General features: G+C 46.3%; 1 protein-coding gene across 13 annotated transcripts in view; it reads right to left on the reverse strand.

Moving 5' to 3' along the window:
- Nucleotides 1–16,817, reverse strand: part of AAK1 (AP2 associated kinase 1) — a 167,263-nt gene extending 150,446 nt beyond the window's left edge. For 8 of the 13 annotated variants that reach the window (XM_082643342.1, XM_082643344.1, XM_082643343.1 and 5 more), the window contains exons 1-2: nt 16,661–16,817; nt 15,982–16,365 (exon numbers count right to left, since the gene is read on the reverse strand). In XM_082643342.1, the coding sequence (XP_082499468.1) occupies nt 15,982–16,144 (163 nt within the window). In that variant the 5' untranslated portion in view covers nt 16,145–16,365; nt 16,661–16,817. The remainder of the gene's footprint in view (nt 1–15,981; nt 16,366–16,660) is intronic. The other 5 variants (XM_082643339.1, XM_082643340.1, XM_082643338.1 and 2 more) reach the window with 1 other exon arrangement.
- Between the last annotated feature and the right edge of the window lie 2,698 nt (nt 16,818–19,515).

Here is a 19,515-nt window from a genome sequence, read left to right on the forward strand (position 1 = left end):
CCCAAAACATCTAAACCCTGGATCAATGCTAAGTCCACCTATTCTGCTCCTAGTCCCAGGTTCCTGAGTTCTACCAGAGAAAAATCACACAGGCTTGCAAAACTGCGTCACTATCAATGCATGGTCTTCATCCTGCCTGAGTCCTATACCTGTCCTTGGACAGCTCCCTCTCCCATTCCTCTCAGTGATTAACCTAAACCCTCAGGGGTCTCCTCAGCCCCATACTCACCACTACCCTCAGCAGACAACCTTGCTTCCTCATTCCAGAAAAACGAGGGCATCCTCCATGTCTACCTTCAAATTCCTATCTCGCCCACACCTCCAGCCCTCCCAATACAAGCTTAACACTATCCATACTGATTCATTTTTCTCCTCCTATCTCAGAGGGTGAAATTTCCTTCTTCTTCTCCAAGGATCAGCCTTGATCCCATTCATTCATTCATTTACCCATTTAATCAACAAATATTTACTAAGCGGTCTAGGCCTGTGAACAAAACAGACAAGCTCACGAAGCTTACATTCTAAAGAAGGGAGACAATACCTAAATAAATAGGTTAATTATAGAGCATATCAGAAGCAGGGAGGAGAAAAAGGGAGACTGTGGGAAGGAGAGCTTGCAATGTTTATCAGAATGGTCAGAGAAGGACTCTCTGAGAAGGTGACATTTAAGCAAAACAGGCGAGGGAGAGCAAGCTTTGGGGCTACTTAGAGAAGAGTACTGCAGACAGAGGGGAAAGCCCAAAAACCCCAAGGGGGAGGCGTGAACCTCCCTTGCTTTAAGGAACCCCAAGGAGGCCAGTGTGGAGAAAGTTCAATAACCAAAGAGGAACCTAGTAACACAGGACAGAAGAGAAGTCATTGCGAGCCAGAGCATAGTACTTTCTAGGCCCACACCAGAGTTTGCAGTTTAACTTTCAGGGAGATGGGGAGTCACTGGATGGTTCCCAACAGAGAAGTAACAGGAAATGAGTTGCATTGAAAAGGATTCCTCTGGCCACTGCATTGAGGGCAGACTGAGGAAGCCTGGACAGAAGTAGAGAGTCTGGTGAAGAGACAGCCAGTGTAATCCAGGCCGACAACAGCTGGGCCCGGGGAGACAGCAGAGGAGGACGTCAGAAGTGGCTGGAGTTTGGATCTCTCGTGAATGTAGAGCAAAGAGGATTTTCCCAATCGGATGACTGGAGGAAAGGTTTTTGGCCTGAGTAACTGAAAGAATGGAGCTGCAATTCAAAACGAGGAAGGGGGCTTCCCTGGTGGCGTAGTGGTTGAGAGTCCGCCTGCCGATGCAGGGGACACGGGTTCGTGCCCCGGTCTGGGAAGATCCCACATGCCGCGGAGCGGCTGAGCCCGTGAGCCATGGCCGCTGAGCCTGCACGTCCGAAGCCTGTGCTCCGCAACGGGAGAGGCCACAACAGTGAGAGGCCCACATACCGCCAAAAAAAAAAAAGAGGAAGGGTCCATCTCCTCCAGTCTCCTCAGGAGCCTTACAACTGCCCTCACTCCTATTTTAAATCTCTTTCTTTCTCTGTCTGTCTTCCTATCAGCTACCATACGATCTCTCCTTTTCTTTTCTATTCACATGCCTTAAAGAAATAGTCGAGTCTTGGTTCTCCCATTCACCAGCTCACGACTCCTCTAAAACTGCTGTTGCAGAGGCCAGGGCCATCCCATTGCCCATACCAGAGGCCTTTTTCCAGTCTTTATCCTACTTGACCAGTGAGAGGCATCTGATCCTCTTTACTCCAACTTACTAACTCTGCAGGGCACCACGTGTGTGAGACACTGCAGTCTACTGATTCTCCTCATACCTCTGGATAGTCTTCCCCTGTCTCCTTTAAGGGCTTTCCTTACTAAACTAGCCCTTAAATGCTGCTAAAACTCAGCTCCATCCTCAGCCCATTGCTCTTCTTAGTTTTGACTTCTCAAACTCGAGTACAAGCATCTCTTCATGGACAGCCCCAAACAAATCAATTTCGCAACATTCAACTTCCCTAGGTACTCTTTCCTAAAAATGACTTGCCCGAGTTCCCCCAAGCCCTTATCTCACTTTCCCATAAATAAATAAGTAAATTTTGTAAAAGGCATACACTTTACCCAATTCTCACTGCATCCCCCAGGGTGTAAAAAACACCAAAGCTCTGTGTATAAACCCATAGGGTTTCCTATATTTCTCTGACATATATATTTCTGCTAAGAATAAAGCACGGTGTTAGAAATGTGATATATTGGTGCATGTTGGGGTGTTCTGAATTCAGGTATATAATAGAGTGGAAGGAGGAGAGACAATTTTAACAGACCCTAAATGAGATGAGCTGAAGCCCCAGCAAGAAGTCTAGCTTAGCCCCCAGTCAATCTACAGAATCATGAGAAATAATAAACTGTTGTTGTTTTAAGCCACTGGGTTGTAGGGTAGTTTGTTACACAGCAATAGGTAACCCAAACACACTACAAACTGATGAGGTCAAACTCATTATCCTCCTTCATTAAACCTGGGTCTTCCCTCTTTCAATCTTTCCTCTCTTCCTGAATAATACAGCTCAGTTAGTTCACTTCTTTTTTTTCTTTTTAATTTCTTGGCTGCACCGTGTGGCATGCAGGATCTTAGTTCTCCAACCAGGGATCAAACCTGCACCCCCTGCAGTGGAAGCGTGGGATCTGAAACACTGGACCACCAGGGAAGTCCCAGTTAGTGTCACTTCTATCTCACAGTACCCGGGTTCTCAAATTGGAAACCTAGAATCTTTTTTTTTTTTTTTTTTGCAGTACGCGGGCCTCTCACTGCTGTGGCCTCTCCCGTTGCGGAGCACAGGCTCCAGATGCGCAGGCTCAGCGGCCACGGCTCACGGGCCCAGCCGCTCCGCGGCATGCGGGATCCTCCTGGACCGGGGCACGAACCTGCGTCCCCTGCACCGGCAGGCGGACTCTCAACCACTGCGCCACCAGGGAAGCCCCCTAGAATCACTCTTGATTCCATCTCTCTCCTTCAACCTCTAAATCCAGTCAAGCACCAAGTCTTGATGGTATGACCTCTTAATATTCATCTGTACTCTTCTTTGTTTCTATCACCACTCTGCCACTTGAGCCCTCACTGACTTGCACCTGGATCATGGCAACAGCCTCCTAAATGCTCTAGACTCCGCTACCTCATGTCATCCTCCACAAATCTAACTACACTGCAAATCTGATCATGCTATCCCCCTCTTAAAAGTCTGAATGGCTTCCTTATTGCTCGAAGATAAAGTTCAAACTCACAAGATCTCTGTGATCTAGGCCCTATCTTTTTTCTCAGGCCTTTCCAAGTATGACTGCAGACAAAATCATAAAGAAAAAGATTTACATACTTGGTTGCACAAAAATTTTAAATATCTGCAAAAGCCCCATCTTAACAGAAGGTAAATGACAAAATAGAAAAAAAACTGATATGTGTACACACACACCCACAAAGTATTAATATGTTAAATAGGTAAAGCACTTCTATAAATCATTAAGATGAATGCCCTAACAGAAATGAGTAAAGAAACAAAAAATTCACCACAGAAGAAATACAAAGGAAAGAAAGAAAGAAAGGAAGGAAGGAAGGAAGGAAGGAAGAAGGAAAAATGAAAAGAAAGTTAGGAATAAAGGAAAGAAAGGAAGAAAAGAAAGAAAGAGAAGGAAAAAAGAAAAGAAAGTTAGGAAGAAAGGAAGGAAGGAAAGAAAGAGGGAAAGCAAGAAAGAAAGAAAGAGAAAAGGAGGAAGGAAGAGAGAGAAACGGAGGAAGGAAGAAAGAAAAAGAAAGAAAACATGTCCAACCTCATAAAAAGATAACACTTCTGGTGGAAGTATATATTGGTTTTATCTTTCTGGAGGCTATTTTATAATATGTACTGAAAGCTAAAATATGCATATCTTTTGATCCAGCCATTTCACATTCAGAAATTTATTCTAAGGACGTAATAGAACAAGTACCCAAAGGCTTTAAAAAATACTCGTTGCAGTTGTTTTGTAATAGCTATAAATAACCTAAATGACTAATAGGAGATTGGTTAAACAAATCACAAAACGTTCACACAATGGACTAAAACTGTTGATGCTGACGCTTAACACAAAAAGATAGTTAGGATATACTGCTATGTGAGAAAGCAAACTACAGACAAAGCATATTCTTATTCTTAAAAAATGCACAAGTCTGGAAGGTACACACCAAAATGTTAACAAAGGTAATTTATGGGATTATGGATAATATTTTCTCTTTTTGTCTGGCTTTATCTTCTAATTATTCTACTATACTATGGATTAATTTTTGTCATAAAAAATTTTTTAAGACTTCTGGATGGCTTTCTTCCATATCTCCCAAAGATTATATATGGAGCTAGCATTCATTTCATTCTTTCCCGTCTTCCAGGTCCAACCCAAATACCATCTGAGGGTCTCCAGCAGGGCGCTTATTGAGATATAAACAGATACAGCATTGAACAGTGGATTATAATCCTGGAAACTCCTCTGTGGTTTCAAAGAAATCAAAACTGAATGACTAAAATAATATTATAACGGTGCCTAGAACATTGTCTTACACTGAAAGTGTGGAGAAGGGACTGAGGAGACAGCAGGAGAAGGGATAGTAAGTGAAAAGGAAAGTGGAAATGGGTTAAGGCCCTACGGCACTGACACTCAACTTTTCAGACAAAAGGCTTTAAACACATTTAGTTAATAATAAATACCAAATGGTAACTCGTTATGTCTTCAGAACTCAACGTTTCTAGCAGAAGAGACATAAAAAACTGGTTTCTGTGCCAATAAGAGACATGAAGCCCATGCTCAGCAGTTCATGCACTTTAATCACAGACAAGACCCTCAAATGCTCACAAAGAGCCTCTTTATTGTTACACACGGGTCTAACAAGCTTAGTCATCTAGTTTCCAAGTCCACGGCAGATTAAAAGCGGCAAATTAGAGAGGCGCTAATTCAGGAAGACACTCGGGTAGCGGTAAGAAGCGATGGCTGACAGTCTCATAAGAAGGGAACCATAATGCACAACATGAAATTCAAAAAGCATAGCAACCCAGGGCCATTTTATTCAGGAGCAAACTCTCTCACCCATAGCAAGCAAAGATCCTAACAGATCTACAACCGAAGAGTAACATTCTAATAATGCATTTGAGAAATAAGAGAACGGTAAGATGTTAGAGTTGAAAAGCAACTTCACCGTCATCTCGTCCTCATTTTACAGACAAGAACCTGATGATGGATAGAGCTGGGAAGGCTTTTGTCCAGAGTACAGGGCCTGGTGGTCACCAGACAGATTCAGATCAGGAGTACTTTCCACCTATATTATGCTGCCTCTGTGGCATATAATTTAGAAGACAGGAAATAATGTATTTCAGAAAATGCCCAATCCAAAATAGTACATTTTTCAAAACAGATAGACCCCCAAGGGTCAGGAAAGCATGTGTTCCTATGATGAGTCATCTCGAATGGGCTCTCCATATGACCAGGCCATTCTGCTACTTATTCTTTGTCATTCCTTCTCTCCATAAACCTAGGGAATTCCTCCACCTCCTTCCTTACTCTCTTGAACCCCCCAACTCAACTCCCACCCCACAGCATTCAATAGAAAACAGAAGACATGAGACAAGAACTCCCTCAACTTACCAACCTTACCAATTTCTTCTCCTCTGTTCCCATTCTTACTCCTCTTCCTTCCAGGTCAGTGAATAAGGTGCCCTTTCTCCTGTCCAAGGGCATCTCCTCCACCTGAGTTGATGATTCCACCCATGACCTGCCATCACCTCCTCAGCCCCATTCCAACAGTAATCCCCCCGTACTTCATTTCCAACTTCCTCCCAGTTGGCCACTTCTTTTCTGCTTAATGTACTCAAGACTCTTCCACCATTTAAAAATAATAATAAATTCCTCCCTGACTCAGCACCCACCTCACTTCCCATTCACTCATTTCACTGCCACCTGGACTCCACTCCATGGCTCCACTTACAATGCTCTTAACAAAGCTCGTGAACGAACTCCACATTTCCAAATCCAAGAAACACTCTTCCACCCTCATCGTGACCTTTCTGATTTCTTGCACCTTGACACAGCCACACCCTCTTTCTTTTTCTTTTTTTTTTTTTTTTTTTTTTGCGGTACACGGGCCTCTCACTGTTGTGGCCTCTCCCGTCGCGGAGCACAGGCTCCAGACGCGCAGACTCAACGGCCATGGCTCACGGGCCCAGACGCTCCGCGGCATGTGGGATCTTCCTAGACCGGGGCACGAACCCGTGTCCCATGCATCGGCAGGCAGACTCTCAACCACTGCGCCACCAGGGAAGCCCCAAGTCCCATGTTTTTAAACCACCACGTGTGATGCTAACCTTGAAAATCCTCTCCTAAGGAGAACATCATCGTTTTCCCTGTGACCTAGGGAGTCAGGGAGGAAGGACAGTACTGAACATCAGGTTTTCCCCAATCATTACTGAGTTATCCCTTCCGGTCAAACCGAGATTTTCCCATAGCCAAAAAGCCAGACGGAATTATTTCTTCCAACACTGCCCACTCCCCCACCACCAAGATTCCCAGGCTTCTAAAAATAGTAGAGGACAAAGGTCTGAGGAACAGGGCTAGGCTATCCCCACGGGAAATTAAACGAGTCTAACAAACCTGTAAGATAATCAGCACTTCCTGAGCCAACAAAATTCATGGACCAGGGAAAATGATGAGTCGAGGGTACTAGTGGGAGACGTGCCACCTCTGTAAAGCTGGAAGGGCCCAACTGATGAGGCCTGAGTCCTATTCTCTCTTCCTGTCCCCAGGTAATAAAGTCTCCATTTTGTTCTCAAATTCATGCTCAGTACCAGAGGGACAATAATCTTTCCGACTCTAAAGGTCCCAGTACAATAGCTATACGTCCTTAAAAACAGGCACCAAACAAATTACATGGCATTATACTGCTTTCTCCAGGATTCAAGTCCTAGATGAAAGGCATCATTATTTAAGATCATTATAATTACAAATGATAATCCAACATCAATGCTTCGCTTGGCCTTCTCTTATAATAATATAGGGATGCCATAAACTCTTTCATCCAACAATCTCTTGGCTCTTCAGAAATCATAAATAACAAAGCTTCAGTTGGCATTGCCTTCCATTGTCTGCCAAGGTTCACGCAGAGCCCAAGGAGAAAAGTGACCAGCTCAAACTGATTTACTCACAGCACATCTCAAATGAAACTCCAAATTTTTACTCTTTTAACTTTGTTCCAACTTGGGGAACTCACCCTCTGCCAAGGTAGAAGTCTCACTCATAAGAAGGACTCCTCCTTCTAACAACTGTCTATAACTCAATAGAAGAACTGAGATTGTTTATACATAATAGACTAAATGATAATAAAAAATAACAGACTGGGCTTCCCTGATGGCGCAGTGGTTGGGAGTCCGCCTGCCGATGCAGGGGACGCGGGTTTGTGCCCCGGTCCGGGAAGATCCCACATGCCACGGAGCGGCTGGGCCCGTAAGCCATGGCCGCTGAGCCTGCGCGTCCGGAGCCTGTGCTCCGCAACGGGAGAGGCCACAACAGTGAGAGGCCCGCGTACTGCAAATAAATAAATAAATAAATAAATAAATAAATAACAGACTAATAATAAGAAAGATAATAATGGAGGAAGAAAGTAAGCACAAAATCTTGCAGCCAGTATTGCCTTAACGTGCTGATACTCATTATTCCTGATTCAAAATCACATAGAATGAAAAAGCTTTTTTGCTTTGGGTATAAACACAGAACATATGATTTATTTATGTAGGCAATGCTGTTCCTCGAAAGAGACTAAAAATGTTGCAATACTTTAACTTTACTAAGAATATAACATGTGCAAAGGTGCTGAACTAGGTATGTTCCCTAAAACAAGGCCCCTCGAAGAAGGGGTTCCAGAGAAAAGCCTCACAGCTGTGAACAGTCCCACTCCAGGACATCTTGCCTAACCATCTCAGTGCTCATTGCCCTCCTTCCCCTCAACCCCTCCAGAATTTAGAGAGTACACCACACAAGCCAGCATTTCAATAGCTATTGTCTTGTGGGGTGCACTTGCTTCCTGCGTGTTGGTCACATCACGTCAACCGGGAGGGAGGGCAGGAGCCAAGCTTTCCATTACTTCTCTCTGCCATAGCACCTCAAACAGAGCTGGTAAAGAATATGCTAGATGGGGCTTCCCTGGTGGCACAGTGGTTGAGAGTCCGCCTGCCGATGCAGGGGACGCGGGTTCGTGCCCCGGTTCGGGGGAATCCCACATGCCATGGAGCGGCTGGGCCCGTGAGCCATGGCCGCTGAGCCTGCGCCTCCGGAGCCTGTGCTCCGCAACGGGAGAGGCCACAACAGTGAGAGGCCCACGTACCGCAAAAAAAAAAAAAAAAAAAAAGAATATGCTAGATGCTCAGTAAACCTTGCTCCTCCTGGCTGGAGGGGCAAGCTGTCTCTTATGCTCTCTGCATTATACCTCCAGCCTCTCACTTCATGATCACAGCATCCCTACAGAGGTAGGAAGGACGTTTACTACAGTGAGGAAGCAAAGGCTCACAATAGTTAAATGACTGCCCCAAAGCCGACAAGTAGCAGATGTGAAAGAACTTGAACCCAAGACCCTTAGCTGCAAGTGCTAGACTCTTCCTTACACAAAGGATTACCAACGTCTTCTCTCATAACATTCTGACCTTTAATATCCCTTCCCAACTGAACCTCGCTCTGAGTAATTCAAGTCAGAAAATGCTTCCACCACATTTTGGGGTTGCTCAGATATGGGAATATGGGGAGAATTTTTTAAAGCTCATAATTCACATGCAGTCAGTGGAGAGTGCTGCTATAACTCCTCTCATCCAGGACCCACACAGACTTGCCGTTCTATGTCCATTGCTTTACCCGTTTACTCTGAAGTAGCTGTTTTACACAGAAATGACGTAAAGATTTTTAACCATAATAGGTTAAGAAAGATTGCTGGCTTGCTGATTCTGAGAAAATAAATTTAAAAATTAAGTGATTTGCCTGAAAGTCACACAGCAAATTAGACCCTTCTGAGCCACCCGACTCCTCTCTGTCCCCATACTGGCTGACACATCATGCTGTACCACCTTGGCACTGCTGACATTTGGGTCTGGATGATTCTCTGTTGGGGGTGGGGAAATCGTGTACACTGCAGGACGTTTAGCAGGAGCCCTGGCCTAAACTCACTAGCTGCCAGTATTACCCCATCCTGTGACGATCAAAAGTGTCTCCAGATGTTGCTAAATGTCACCTGAGGATAATCGCCCCTGGTTGAGAACCACTGCTCTAGACCAGTGGTCTCCAAACAGAGGTACACAAAGCAATCCACTGGGTTTAGAAAGAAAATATGAGACTACTTATATTAACTGTCATCTTAAAAAATAAGACTTTTATCTTTACTAATATTTAATATATGGTCCATCTCTAATGTTTCCATCAAGTCCAAATGTCAGTCACGCGTCTCAGACAAATCTGATGGAATCCTGGGGGAAGAGCAGAAGCTCTGTAGCAAAGGCTGAGATGTACTGAGAGGTACTGCAGTCCATGTGCTTGGTTAAGTGCGTTTACTGATTACATTTGTTTTAAATGGATTAGCCCTCATAAAACAAACAAGGGGATTAAAAAGATTCTTGCAAAGAAAGCTTGGATAAAGATAACACAAGCATACGTGAGCAACAAGAGAATGGCAGGGCCTGATTTCTATCCCGGTGTCTTCTTCATCAGTCACACTACAACGTAGAAACAATCACAGTCTAATGAGATATGACAAGAAGTTCACCGAAACCTTGCTGAGATTAAAGTACGGATGTGCAACCACTATCATAAATGATGAACTTCACTATAAGTACATACTACGCCTTCAGATTATTAGCTAAGGACAGCAGGCCATGAATATAATGTAAATAAACAAGGGAGAGCATGTCTGTAAACTGAGTGTTATTCTACCCAAAAAGTTTAAAAGACTATTGTTCCAAACCAACACTGCCCAAAGAACTTTCCCTGATGATGAAGCTTTCTCCGTCTGTGTTGTCCAAAATTGTAGGCCTTAGCCACACGTGGCTATTAATCAACTGAAATGTGGCTACTGTGTCTGACGAATTAAATTTTTATCTTATATCAGATACTTTAAGTTTAAATACTCATATGTGGCTCGTGGCTACTTTACTGGCCTGCACGGCACTTGACATTACTGGATCACTACTGTCTCAGAACAGACAGCTCTCAGCAAGCAGTGCACTTTCCTGCTTTTTGGTCTTTGGTTATTCTCTCTGCCTAGAATGTTCTCTTGACCCTGTCCATCTAGTACTAAGTTCTTAGTTTTGAAGACACACTTCAAGTATCACTTTCTTTAGCTTTCCCTGACTACCCCTCACCCCACAGATTAATGGCTCCCTCATCCCCTAGCCCTTGTACATCCCTCATCACAGCACGCAGAGCTATTTGCTCGTGTGTCTGAAGTTCTATGATAGTGAGTTCCTCAAGGCAGAGCCGTGTCTTACTTAATCACTGCATGACGTCCAACACAGGCACGGTTACTGAACACGGCAAAGAATGAACGAACAAACCTGGGTCTTCCAATCACACGGCAGTGCTCCCGCCACCACACCAAACACACCAAAAGATGGTTCCAGAAAAGTAGGCTGAAGGCTATGCTCTGCTACTTCAAGTGCTGGATGCTACTTCAACAGACAATTTCATTTCTATGATTATCATTGTTTGGCTCTTAAAGATGCAGATGGCACAGAGATTTCTTAAGCAGCTCAGAAAGCATCTATCCTTTGAAGAGGACAAGATGAAGGTGGACGGTGGGGTGAGTCCCCTTTCTGTCTCAAGTGTCAACTTTCAAATACTGCAAGGTAAAATGACTGCTCTGATGCAGTAGTATGTTTTCATGTGTTCTTTATTAATATTTACCAAGCTTTTCCTGTGTACCCCACATGCAGTTTTAGCTACCGAGGTACCAGTGTATGCCTCCCCCCATACCCTCCCTCTCAAAACCCATATGAAACTGTTTCTCTCTCTTCATGACCTCTCATTAAATGAGTGTGACTTTGTTAGAAAGACCAAAGGAAAGGCTTTGACCACGCAATGACTTATTCTAGATTTCATTTCTGAATTCGAGATTTGGCTATATTTAGCAAAGCTATAACCGTCATCATGCCCGAAGCCAGGAAGAAGACACCATTCACAAGCCACCCCCTGAAAATCTGCAGTTGCCACTAAAAAGCCAGACTTCCCAGCAGGCAAAGACATCCGAAGTGGGAGGGATCAAATTGGTTGTTTGCATCAAGAGAAGACCTCACATGCTTACAGCCAACCTCCCTGCCTGGCGCTGAAGCTCTCCGTGGCCTTATTTCCTTTTCTTTTCTCTCCAACGTACCTTCTGCTTGGGCCAAACACCCTCATTATCTCCCCTGTCCACTCCTTCCTGTAACACTGGTCTTCTCACTCCCCCGCCTGCTTCTGCTTCAAGCTTCTTGCCTCTCATCGAACCTTCGGGACCACTCCTTCCCCAGACACCAGCCACCCCCTCGCCCCCACTACTGGCAAAGGGCTGAGGCACAGAGGGAAGCAGTGCACACTGGACAGCTAGCCAGTGGTTACTCAGAAGGCCCAGGGCCACTGGGAAAAGCAAGCAGCCAGCACAGCCAGGGAGCAAATGTAAAAGAACTTCCTTCTACCATGCCATGTCCTTCTTTTCTTGACTCTGGAAGGGAAACTTCTACTAACCAAAATGATAACACCAGACTAGTCAGTTTTCCCAGAACTCACCATACTGTCTCCCCTCTCCGCACTTTTGCATGTGCTATTCTTTCTGCTTAGAAAGGCTTGAGTAACCCTCATCTGGAACATATGCTGGGTAATTTCCATTCCTGTTCAAACGACGCTTCATCTGGAAACCCTCAGCCCCAGGCCCTTTATCATCTCATAACATCTTTTTACCACACCCAGGACCATGCTAAGTGCTGAACACTTATCTTAGCGTTATTTGCTGGTCTATGAGCTCCTTAAGAGCCGGGCCCAAGTCCCATTCATCCCAGCAGCTCTGGAGCCTAATACAGCACCTGCCACAGAGAAGGCACCAACAAACGTTCACTAAACGAATACATGCATGCGTCATATTGATACCACCAATACATATTTATGCCTTACATACACACACACACACACACACACACACACACACACACACACACATTTGTTTGGCTTAGGTGATTTCACACACATTTTTTAAGCCTCACTACTTTGCACTGTAGGTAGGAGAAACTGTCAAAGTTTACTGATATGGAGACTTACTGAGTAGTTCTCATTAGCCCTAGACCTGAATTCCTTTAGTGTAGGTCAGAAAACTTTCCTGAAGGGCCCCCTGCTCCGCCTTATAGAGAATGTTCAGGAATGCTGTCTTGGACCCAGCAGGTAGTCAACATTTACGTATTGTCTGGAGCTTAGATGTAAGGCCTCATGTAGCTAAGGGGATATGACAAGAGCATAGCCTCTCAGACCTCCTTTGAGCATTGCTCCATTTTACCCATTGAGCTCATTCTGGAAGCTTAAACCAGATCTTCCCTTGACATCACACGCCTGTTACCTCACACATGATTTAGCATCTCTTCATGGCATCTTCACTGAGGAAGCTAGAGAGAAGATATCCTCCCCTGCACCAGCCTACACAAAGCTAGACCCCTTGTGACTTAGAACCTTCACTACCCCCAGACAGACAAACCCCCACCGGACTAGTTAGGGAAACTGGGCGACTGGGGCTGATGCCGCTGATGGAAAGATGGCAGCCCAGGCACTCTCCTGCCTTACACTCCAGCACCTCCTCCTTGGGGCTCCTGCGATTCCTCACTGTAAAGTACAGACCAAACCCACATGAGGGAAAAAGGGACGGTCAGTGAGATGAGGTGGTAACAGGGTCTGAGCTTGAAGCCCGGCACATCATCCCTCCCTGAACTGCCTGGCCACTGCCCTGGGCACTTTGATGCATGACTCTCATCATCCTAAGACAACACTGGTTGGGACTGGTGGCTAGGTCAGCACCTGGGGACTCAAAGAGAAGAGGGTTCAGGAAGGAGCATGGCTACCCAAAACATCTGTTGACCCTTTAAGGAGCTGCTGATGCCTCTGCAAAGAACATTTGGCTGTGTCTACCCATACTGCGGGAAAGGAAAGCTGCAGATTGCTGCAGTCAAACTAGCCTTCACATTGCCCCCCATTCCTCCTGACTGAGAAATAATGGCTACCAATTATCGAACATCTGAAAAATGTTAAATAATTTACGTACATTGCCTCAGTTAATATTCAAGACCGCTCCATAGGGCAGTGGTTCTGAAACTTTAGCTTGCAGCAGAATCTCTCCAGGAACTTGTTAAAGCCCCACAACCAAGTTTATGGGGCGAGGCCTGAATCTGCATTTCTAACAAGCTCCCACGTGATGCTGACGCTCTGGACCCAGGCTCCACACTTTGAGAGTGCCATAGGGAAACAGAGATTCAAGAGAGGTTTGAAATGTCTTACCCAAGGTTTCACAGCTAGTAAAGAACAGATCCAGAATTTGAATCTAGATCTACCTGATTCCACAGACAGCCCTGGTAACCAAGCTGCTGTAGGGGTGAATGTTTGCCTTGTTTTCATAAATTCACTGACAGCTCCTTAAACGCAGGCATCATACTTTAAACCTCCCTATATCCTTCCCAGAACCTAGCAGTGCCTTTGTACTTGGTGGGTTCTTCACAAGTACTTTGTATACTGGCTCCTACACAGCTACATACTTCTAAGAACCACATATTCAAATTCAGTTACAGTCAAAGAACATTAAGAGGGCAACACTGCCAGACCTAGCTGAGCCTTTGTCCATGCCGTCACTGTACCTGGATAACTCCTGCTCGTCCTTCAGTCAGTCACTTCCTGCAGCAAGCAGTTCTTGACTCTCTAAAATTGGAGGCCACTGCACCCTAAGCTTATCTCCATGATAGCACATATTGTTCTGTTTTAAGTGGCTGTTTTCCATCTCTCAAGGTAGTTTGTAAGTTCCAGCATCTAGTTTTAAATCATATTCCCCAGAGCCTAGCACAGTGCCTGGCACATCACAGACACTCCATAACTGTTTGTTGAATGAATAAATGAATGAATACAGAGCTGCAAGCCCTCAGTTCCATTTAAAAATACCATAATGCATGATGTGCAGTTCTCAGGGATGAATTCTGGGGAAGGGAAGAGCAGCCAAGATAAAAAAGACCAATTTTGCCTTTTCTCCTCCCCGTCAACTCAGACTCCGAGAAAAGGCACTGCTTAGGGTGGCATCACCTCTAATGAGACAATATCCTAGCTGAACAAAATGTTTCTGGGCTCTAAGTTCAGCAGAGGCCGCTGAGAGGGAAGGAAAGAGCTCTGTGCCCCCTCATTCCTCTTGATTTCTCTCTCACACACACTCCTTCTCCATTTCTCCATCCCACTGCAGTCAAGGGCTTTGGCACAGGTATGAAACAGACAGACCAGACTCAAGGGTGTGGATCTGGCAGCGGGCACAGAAGCATCTCCCATCCTGCACCAAAGCCCACAAGGAAGGATCCAGAGGGACAGTGACTCAGGCCCCGGATTAAGTCCAGCTAGAGCAGTACTGAAAATGGAAAAGAGCAACAATTTCATAAGGACATCAACTGCCAGATCTTTTTTAAACCAGTGTTTGTAAAAAGGCTTCAACCGTAACCCCAGAAAACTGGGCCCAGCTGAATCCCATGCTGACACAAGCTGAGAGAGCTCCTCCTCCAAACCCACCACGAGCAACACTCACCGTGTCAGGCATGTCCCAGGCCCAGGTTGGGGCCCTTGCTCCAACCTTAGCTTGCAAGAAGGCTTCTTCTCCTGCTAATAAACTGTTCCCCCACCAAGCTGCAGTGATAGAGGCCTCCCCTTCCCCCATCCCCTCTCGGCTGATAAAACAACCTACAGCAGGTTGGCCCCATCCAATTAGTTTGAATAGCTTCATGCCAAGGAAATTGCTGCTTTTATCAAAAATAAAAGCTCACTAGGCAGGCAATGGGCTGTGAAAATTATGAGTCTGGCATAATTATGAAGGTCGACATTAAGGTTACCAAAAGAGACATGCAAAGATTTCAGGACAGCCTGGGGGATAAAGATATATATCTACATGTCTATAGATACACAGATGAACACGTGTGTAGGGAATTTACACAGCAGATCTAAATAACATCCTCTCCAAAAGAGAAAAAGCAAAAATCGGAGGCCACTCTCAAGTAATTCTTTTGGCAAAACACAAACACACAAACACACACACACACACACACACACACACACACACACACAAACCAAAAAACAAGAACAGGAGAAAGAGGGGCCTACTGGACTGATTTCAAAATAACCACATTCATTTCATGTAATTTGTTATCTTAGCTGCATCCTGGGGACCTGATTACAGTTGGGTCAGGAAACAAACCTACTCAAATCCACCAAGAGCCTTGGCTCTTAGAAAAACACACTCTGATTCTCTGAAAATCCTCTCTTCCTTCCAGTGCCTGCTCAAGGGAGTGGGAAAGTTGGGTAGAAGAAACCCCTCTTAAAGGTCCTCCATCCCCACCGCTCAGCCCTCACATCAGTATTTCAAGTTTTAGGAGGATGACAAGCCCCACACCCTACATTTGATGTGAAGCTTTACACTTTCACACATACGTTTTCTCCTCTGATCCTCATAATTCGGTGAGGCAGGCAAGAATTAGCTTGTCAATTTTTTTTTAAATAAAAGGCCACCGAGGTAAACAATTTCTGGCAAATTCCCCCCACCCCATAAAGCCCTGTCACTTTGAAATCTCAGTTTCAAATTTCTCAAGGACAATGATTCACAGGGCAAGGGGAGGGGCAAGGGAGGGTCAACTGGTCAAAACCCATTCATACATTCAACGTCTTGCTGCATCAGCACAAAAATTTAATTTACGGCGCACTGAAAGAGTCCCACCATACCTTCCGCCAACACCTCGTCCACAGTGACCTGCTGTCGCCCAATGCCAAAGACCCTTCCGATGTAGCCACTGCCCAGGCCCGAGGTGCTGCCCCCTCCTCCGCTGGAGCCGGAGCCCAGGCCAGAGCCGCCCTGCTCTCGCCGGGAGTCGAAAAACTTCTTCATCTTGCGGAAAGGAAGCAGTAAAGCAAAATACCGACGGTTTCTAGATTTTTTTTTTTTTAAACAAGAGATCCAAGGATTTCTTCTCGGATTTCAGCTAGGAGAGGAGCCACCCGAATCCGGCCGAGGGGGTGGGGGCTGAGGGAGGATGCCTATAGGAATATGCGTGTCAATCGCGCGGCGGTCCCCTCCTCCTCAAGAGAGCGATTCGTGTAAGTTTAAACCTGTGATGACAGAGGAAGAGAGGATGAATCAGTAACACACTTAAAAATTCAACTGCTGAGTCCTAGGGGGAGCAAAAGCCACCATCCTGGGGAAACGCTTCATGCATTTTCTTAGAAAGAAAAACCCTGGGGCTGAAAACGCGTCCCCGGCCCCAGAACCCGGGACCCCGTGCCCCGGGGTCTGAAAAAGGAGGGATTCGGGCCGCCTCGGGCAGCGCTGACCCAACCCAGCACTGCTTCCCCTCCTCCCCGGTCTCCCCGCCGCCCCGCGAGGCAGCATCCCAGCGGCACCCACTTGAGATGGCTTGGCGGCCGGCGCCCAGCTACCAGCGCCGCAACATTGTCACGGCCGCCGGGCCGGCCTGCGACAAGGAGAGGAGGCGGCGCTGCAGCGAGAGCCGGGGCCGCGTTCGGCGCCCGCCCGCCCGCCAGCTGATCCCCGGAGCGCCTGGCGGAGACTAACCCGCCGCCCCTCCCCCGCGCGCGCTCCCGCTCGGCTCCATCCACCCAACCAGGAAGTGAACCGCCGCCGGAAGTGCCTCTCGGGGCGACCCGGCCAGGGGCCCAGGCCACCGGCGGCCGCCGCTCTGTCGCCACAGATGGGAAGGAGTTGTCGGAGAGAAGGGGATCGGGGAAAGGGGATCTCAGTGCGGGGAGAGTTTTGGAAAAGAATGTTGAAATTGCCCGACCCGTAGGGCACTATGGGAAAGGTTGTTCGGCGCAGCCCAGCGACTGGACTGCAACTCCCAGGATGCCCCTGGACGACCGAGAGAGGCGGCTGCGGTTGCCTCCTCGGCCACGGAGGTGGTTAGTGGAGTGGTGCATTTGTGGGGATTCAGTTATTTAAACACATCCGGTAAAGAAACTGCCAGGGACCAGGGTTTCCACCCTGCTGCATGTCCCACCCTTCTGGAGCCATCTTATTTGCGACTTGACCTCCCTGCACAAGGGATTCTGGGGATTGTGGTTTCCGAACGGATTGAGACTGACACCTGAAGGACGCGGCTTAGCCGCTTAGCCCCTAGCTGGTCCTGCGGGGCTTACCGACGTCACCTGGGCAGAGGTGGAAGACCGGAGGTGATCGGGAAATTTTTGCTGGCAGTTGGTGCCAGGCCACACCCGAAAGCCAACCCTAACATAAATAAACCCAGAGCCCTTCCTCCTCCAACTTCAAAAGCGGCTTTTGCTCCCAGATGTTATTGAGAACCGGCTCAAGGGTCAGCTCTGAGCTAGGCGCTGTGAGAACGCTTAATAAGACCGTGTCTTTTCAGGAAGTCTACAGGCGAGACTCAAACTGAGAAACTTAAAGGGTGTGTGTGCGGGGCAAATCGTAGGGTACCAGGAGACCCAAACCCCAAACTTTGGGGCTCGTCTGTCGGTGACCCTTAATTCTTCCACCTTTTCTGATGCTGTGGCTGTGCTGACCTTTGTTAAGCCACTCCCACACAAGAACTCTAGGCTGACCTTCTGCTATTTGTTTTCACTTCAAGATTCCCCTTTTGATGCTTATTTTATCCTGATACCGCTCGAGTGCCGAGAGTGGAGGTGGACGATGTGATTTGCATCTGCAAAATGCAGAAGATTTGGGACCCCTCTTGGAACCTTCTTCCATCCCTAGATTTCCTGACAGATGATGCTGAAGGTATTGCCAAATCCGTGCCCATCCCCCCTCCCCAAATCCATGATTTTTCAAGTCCCTCAATATAGGTTATTTCTCACCTCCACCTGCTCTCCCTAATTCTGCGACAGCCTTCTTAGCTTGTAAATTAGTCCCAGAATTTTTTCAGCAGGCATTTGAGGAGCGTAGAGAAAGGTGCTCCAGGGCGGAGGGGGGTCGGGGGGGAAGGTTCTTGCTTTTTCTAAAATGACTATTGAACTGACTTGTGACTGGCTTGACAGCGGTTTCTGCTGCTTCTTCCTCCTCCTTCTCTTTTTTCTCCTCCCTCTTTTCCTTCTCCCTTTTCTCCTCCTCCTCTTCCTCTTTCTTCCTCATGTTTCAAGTAGTATCACTGTAGTTAAACTATCAGTTAAAGTTCCTGTGTAGAGACAGCATCTTTTCTTCAGGGGGGGAATCAATGTTGTCACCTCAATTCACAACTCCATGCAGCCACCTCCAGGGCGGAATGCAGCACCTGCTGAAACATTCCCTCAAAGCAAGCCCACGGGAGGCATGTTCTCTGCACTTTCCTTAAAAGTCTAGATTTTCTCCAAGGAAGTTTGGAATAGATCTTAAAATAGGTGGGAACGCATATTTGAGATTAGATTCATTGACCTCCATCTTTCTCTGCATCTATTGATCTTGCCTGGCTTTTTTATTTTCTTTTTTTAATTTCTTTTATTTTTTTGGCTGCACTGGGTCTTCGTTGCTGCGCATGGGCTTCCTCAAGTTGTGGGGAGCGGGGGCTACTCTTCGCTGCGGTGCGCGGGCTTTTCATTGTGGTGGCTTCTCTTGTTGCAGAGCACAGGCTCTAGGCGCGTGGGCTTCAGTAGTTGCAGCGCGGGGGCTCAGTAGTTGCAGCACACAGGCTCTAGAGCGCAAGCTAAGTAGTTGTGGCAGATGGGTTTAGTTGCGTCTCGGCATGTGGGCTCTTCCTGGACCAGGGATCGAACCCGTGTCCCCTGCCCTGGCAGGTGGATTCTTAACCACTGCGCCACCAGGGAAGTCCCTTGCCTGGCTTTTTTAAAGAAGCCCTGGATCCTGGAATCTGTTGCTATCTCAGTTTTTACTTTTCTAGACTTTCCTGTTACCAGACTAGGCCTGACTTATACAAATCCCAAGTCTTACTTCTGAGATATAAAAATGTGTTTTTATCCTATAAGATTAAGGTAGCTAACATGTATTTATTGAGCACTCATGTGGATGCTTTGATCAGAATCTGAGGGAGGAAGTTTTAAAAAGAAGAAGAAAAAGAAAGAAAAAACAGAAGACTGGACTTCTTGTCTTCCATTCTCTTAGAGACTAATGGCAGTTATAATGTCAAAACTACAGTTTTTAATGCTTTACATATATTAAGTTAGTGAATCCTCACAACAACCCTGTGAAATAAGGTACTATTATTATTTTCACTTTATAGATGGAGGAACTGAAGCATAGAGATAAGTGACTTGCCCAAAGTCACACAGATAGTAACTGGAAAAACCAGGACTCAA

Source organism: Mesoplodon mirus, assembly GCF_964341445.2.
Source record: "Mesoplodon mirus genome assembly, chromosome: 14".
Lineage (NCBI taxonomy): Eukaryota > Metazoa > Chordata > Mammalia > Artiodactyla > Ziphiidae > Mesoplodon > Mesoplodon mirus.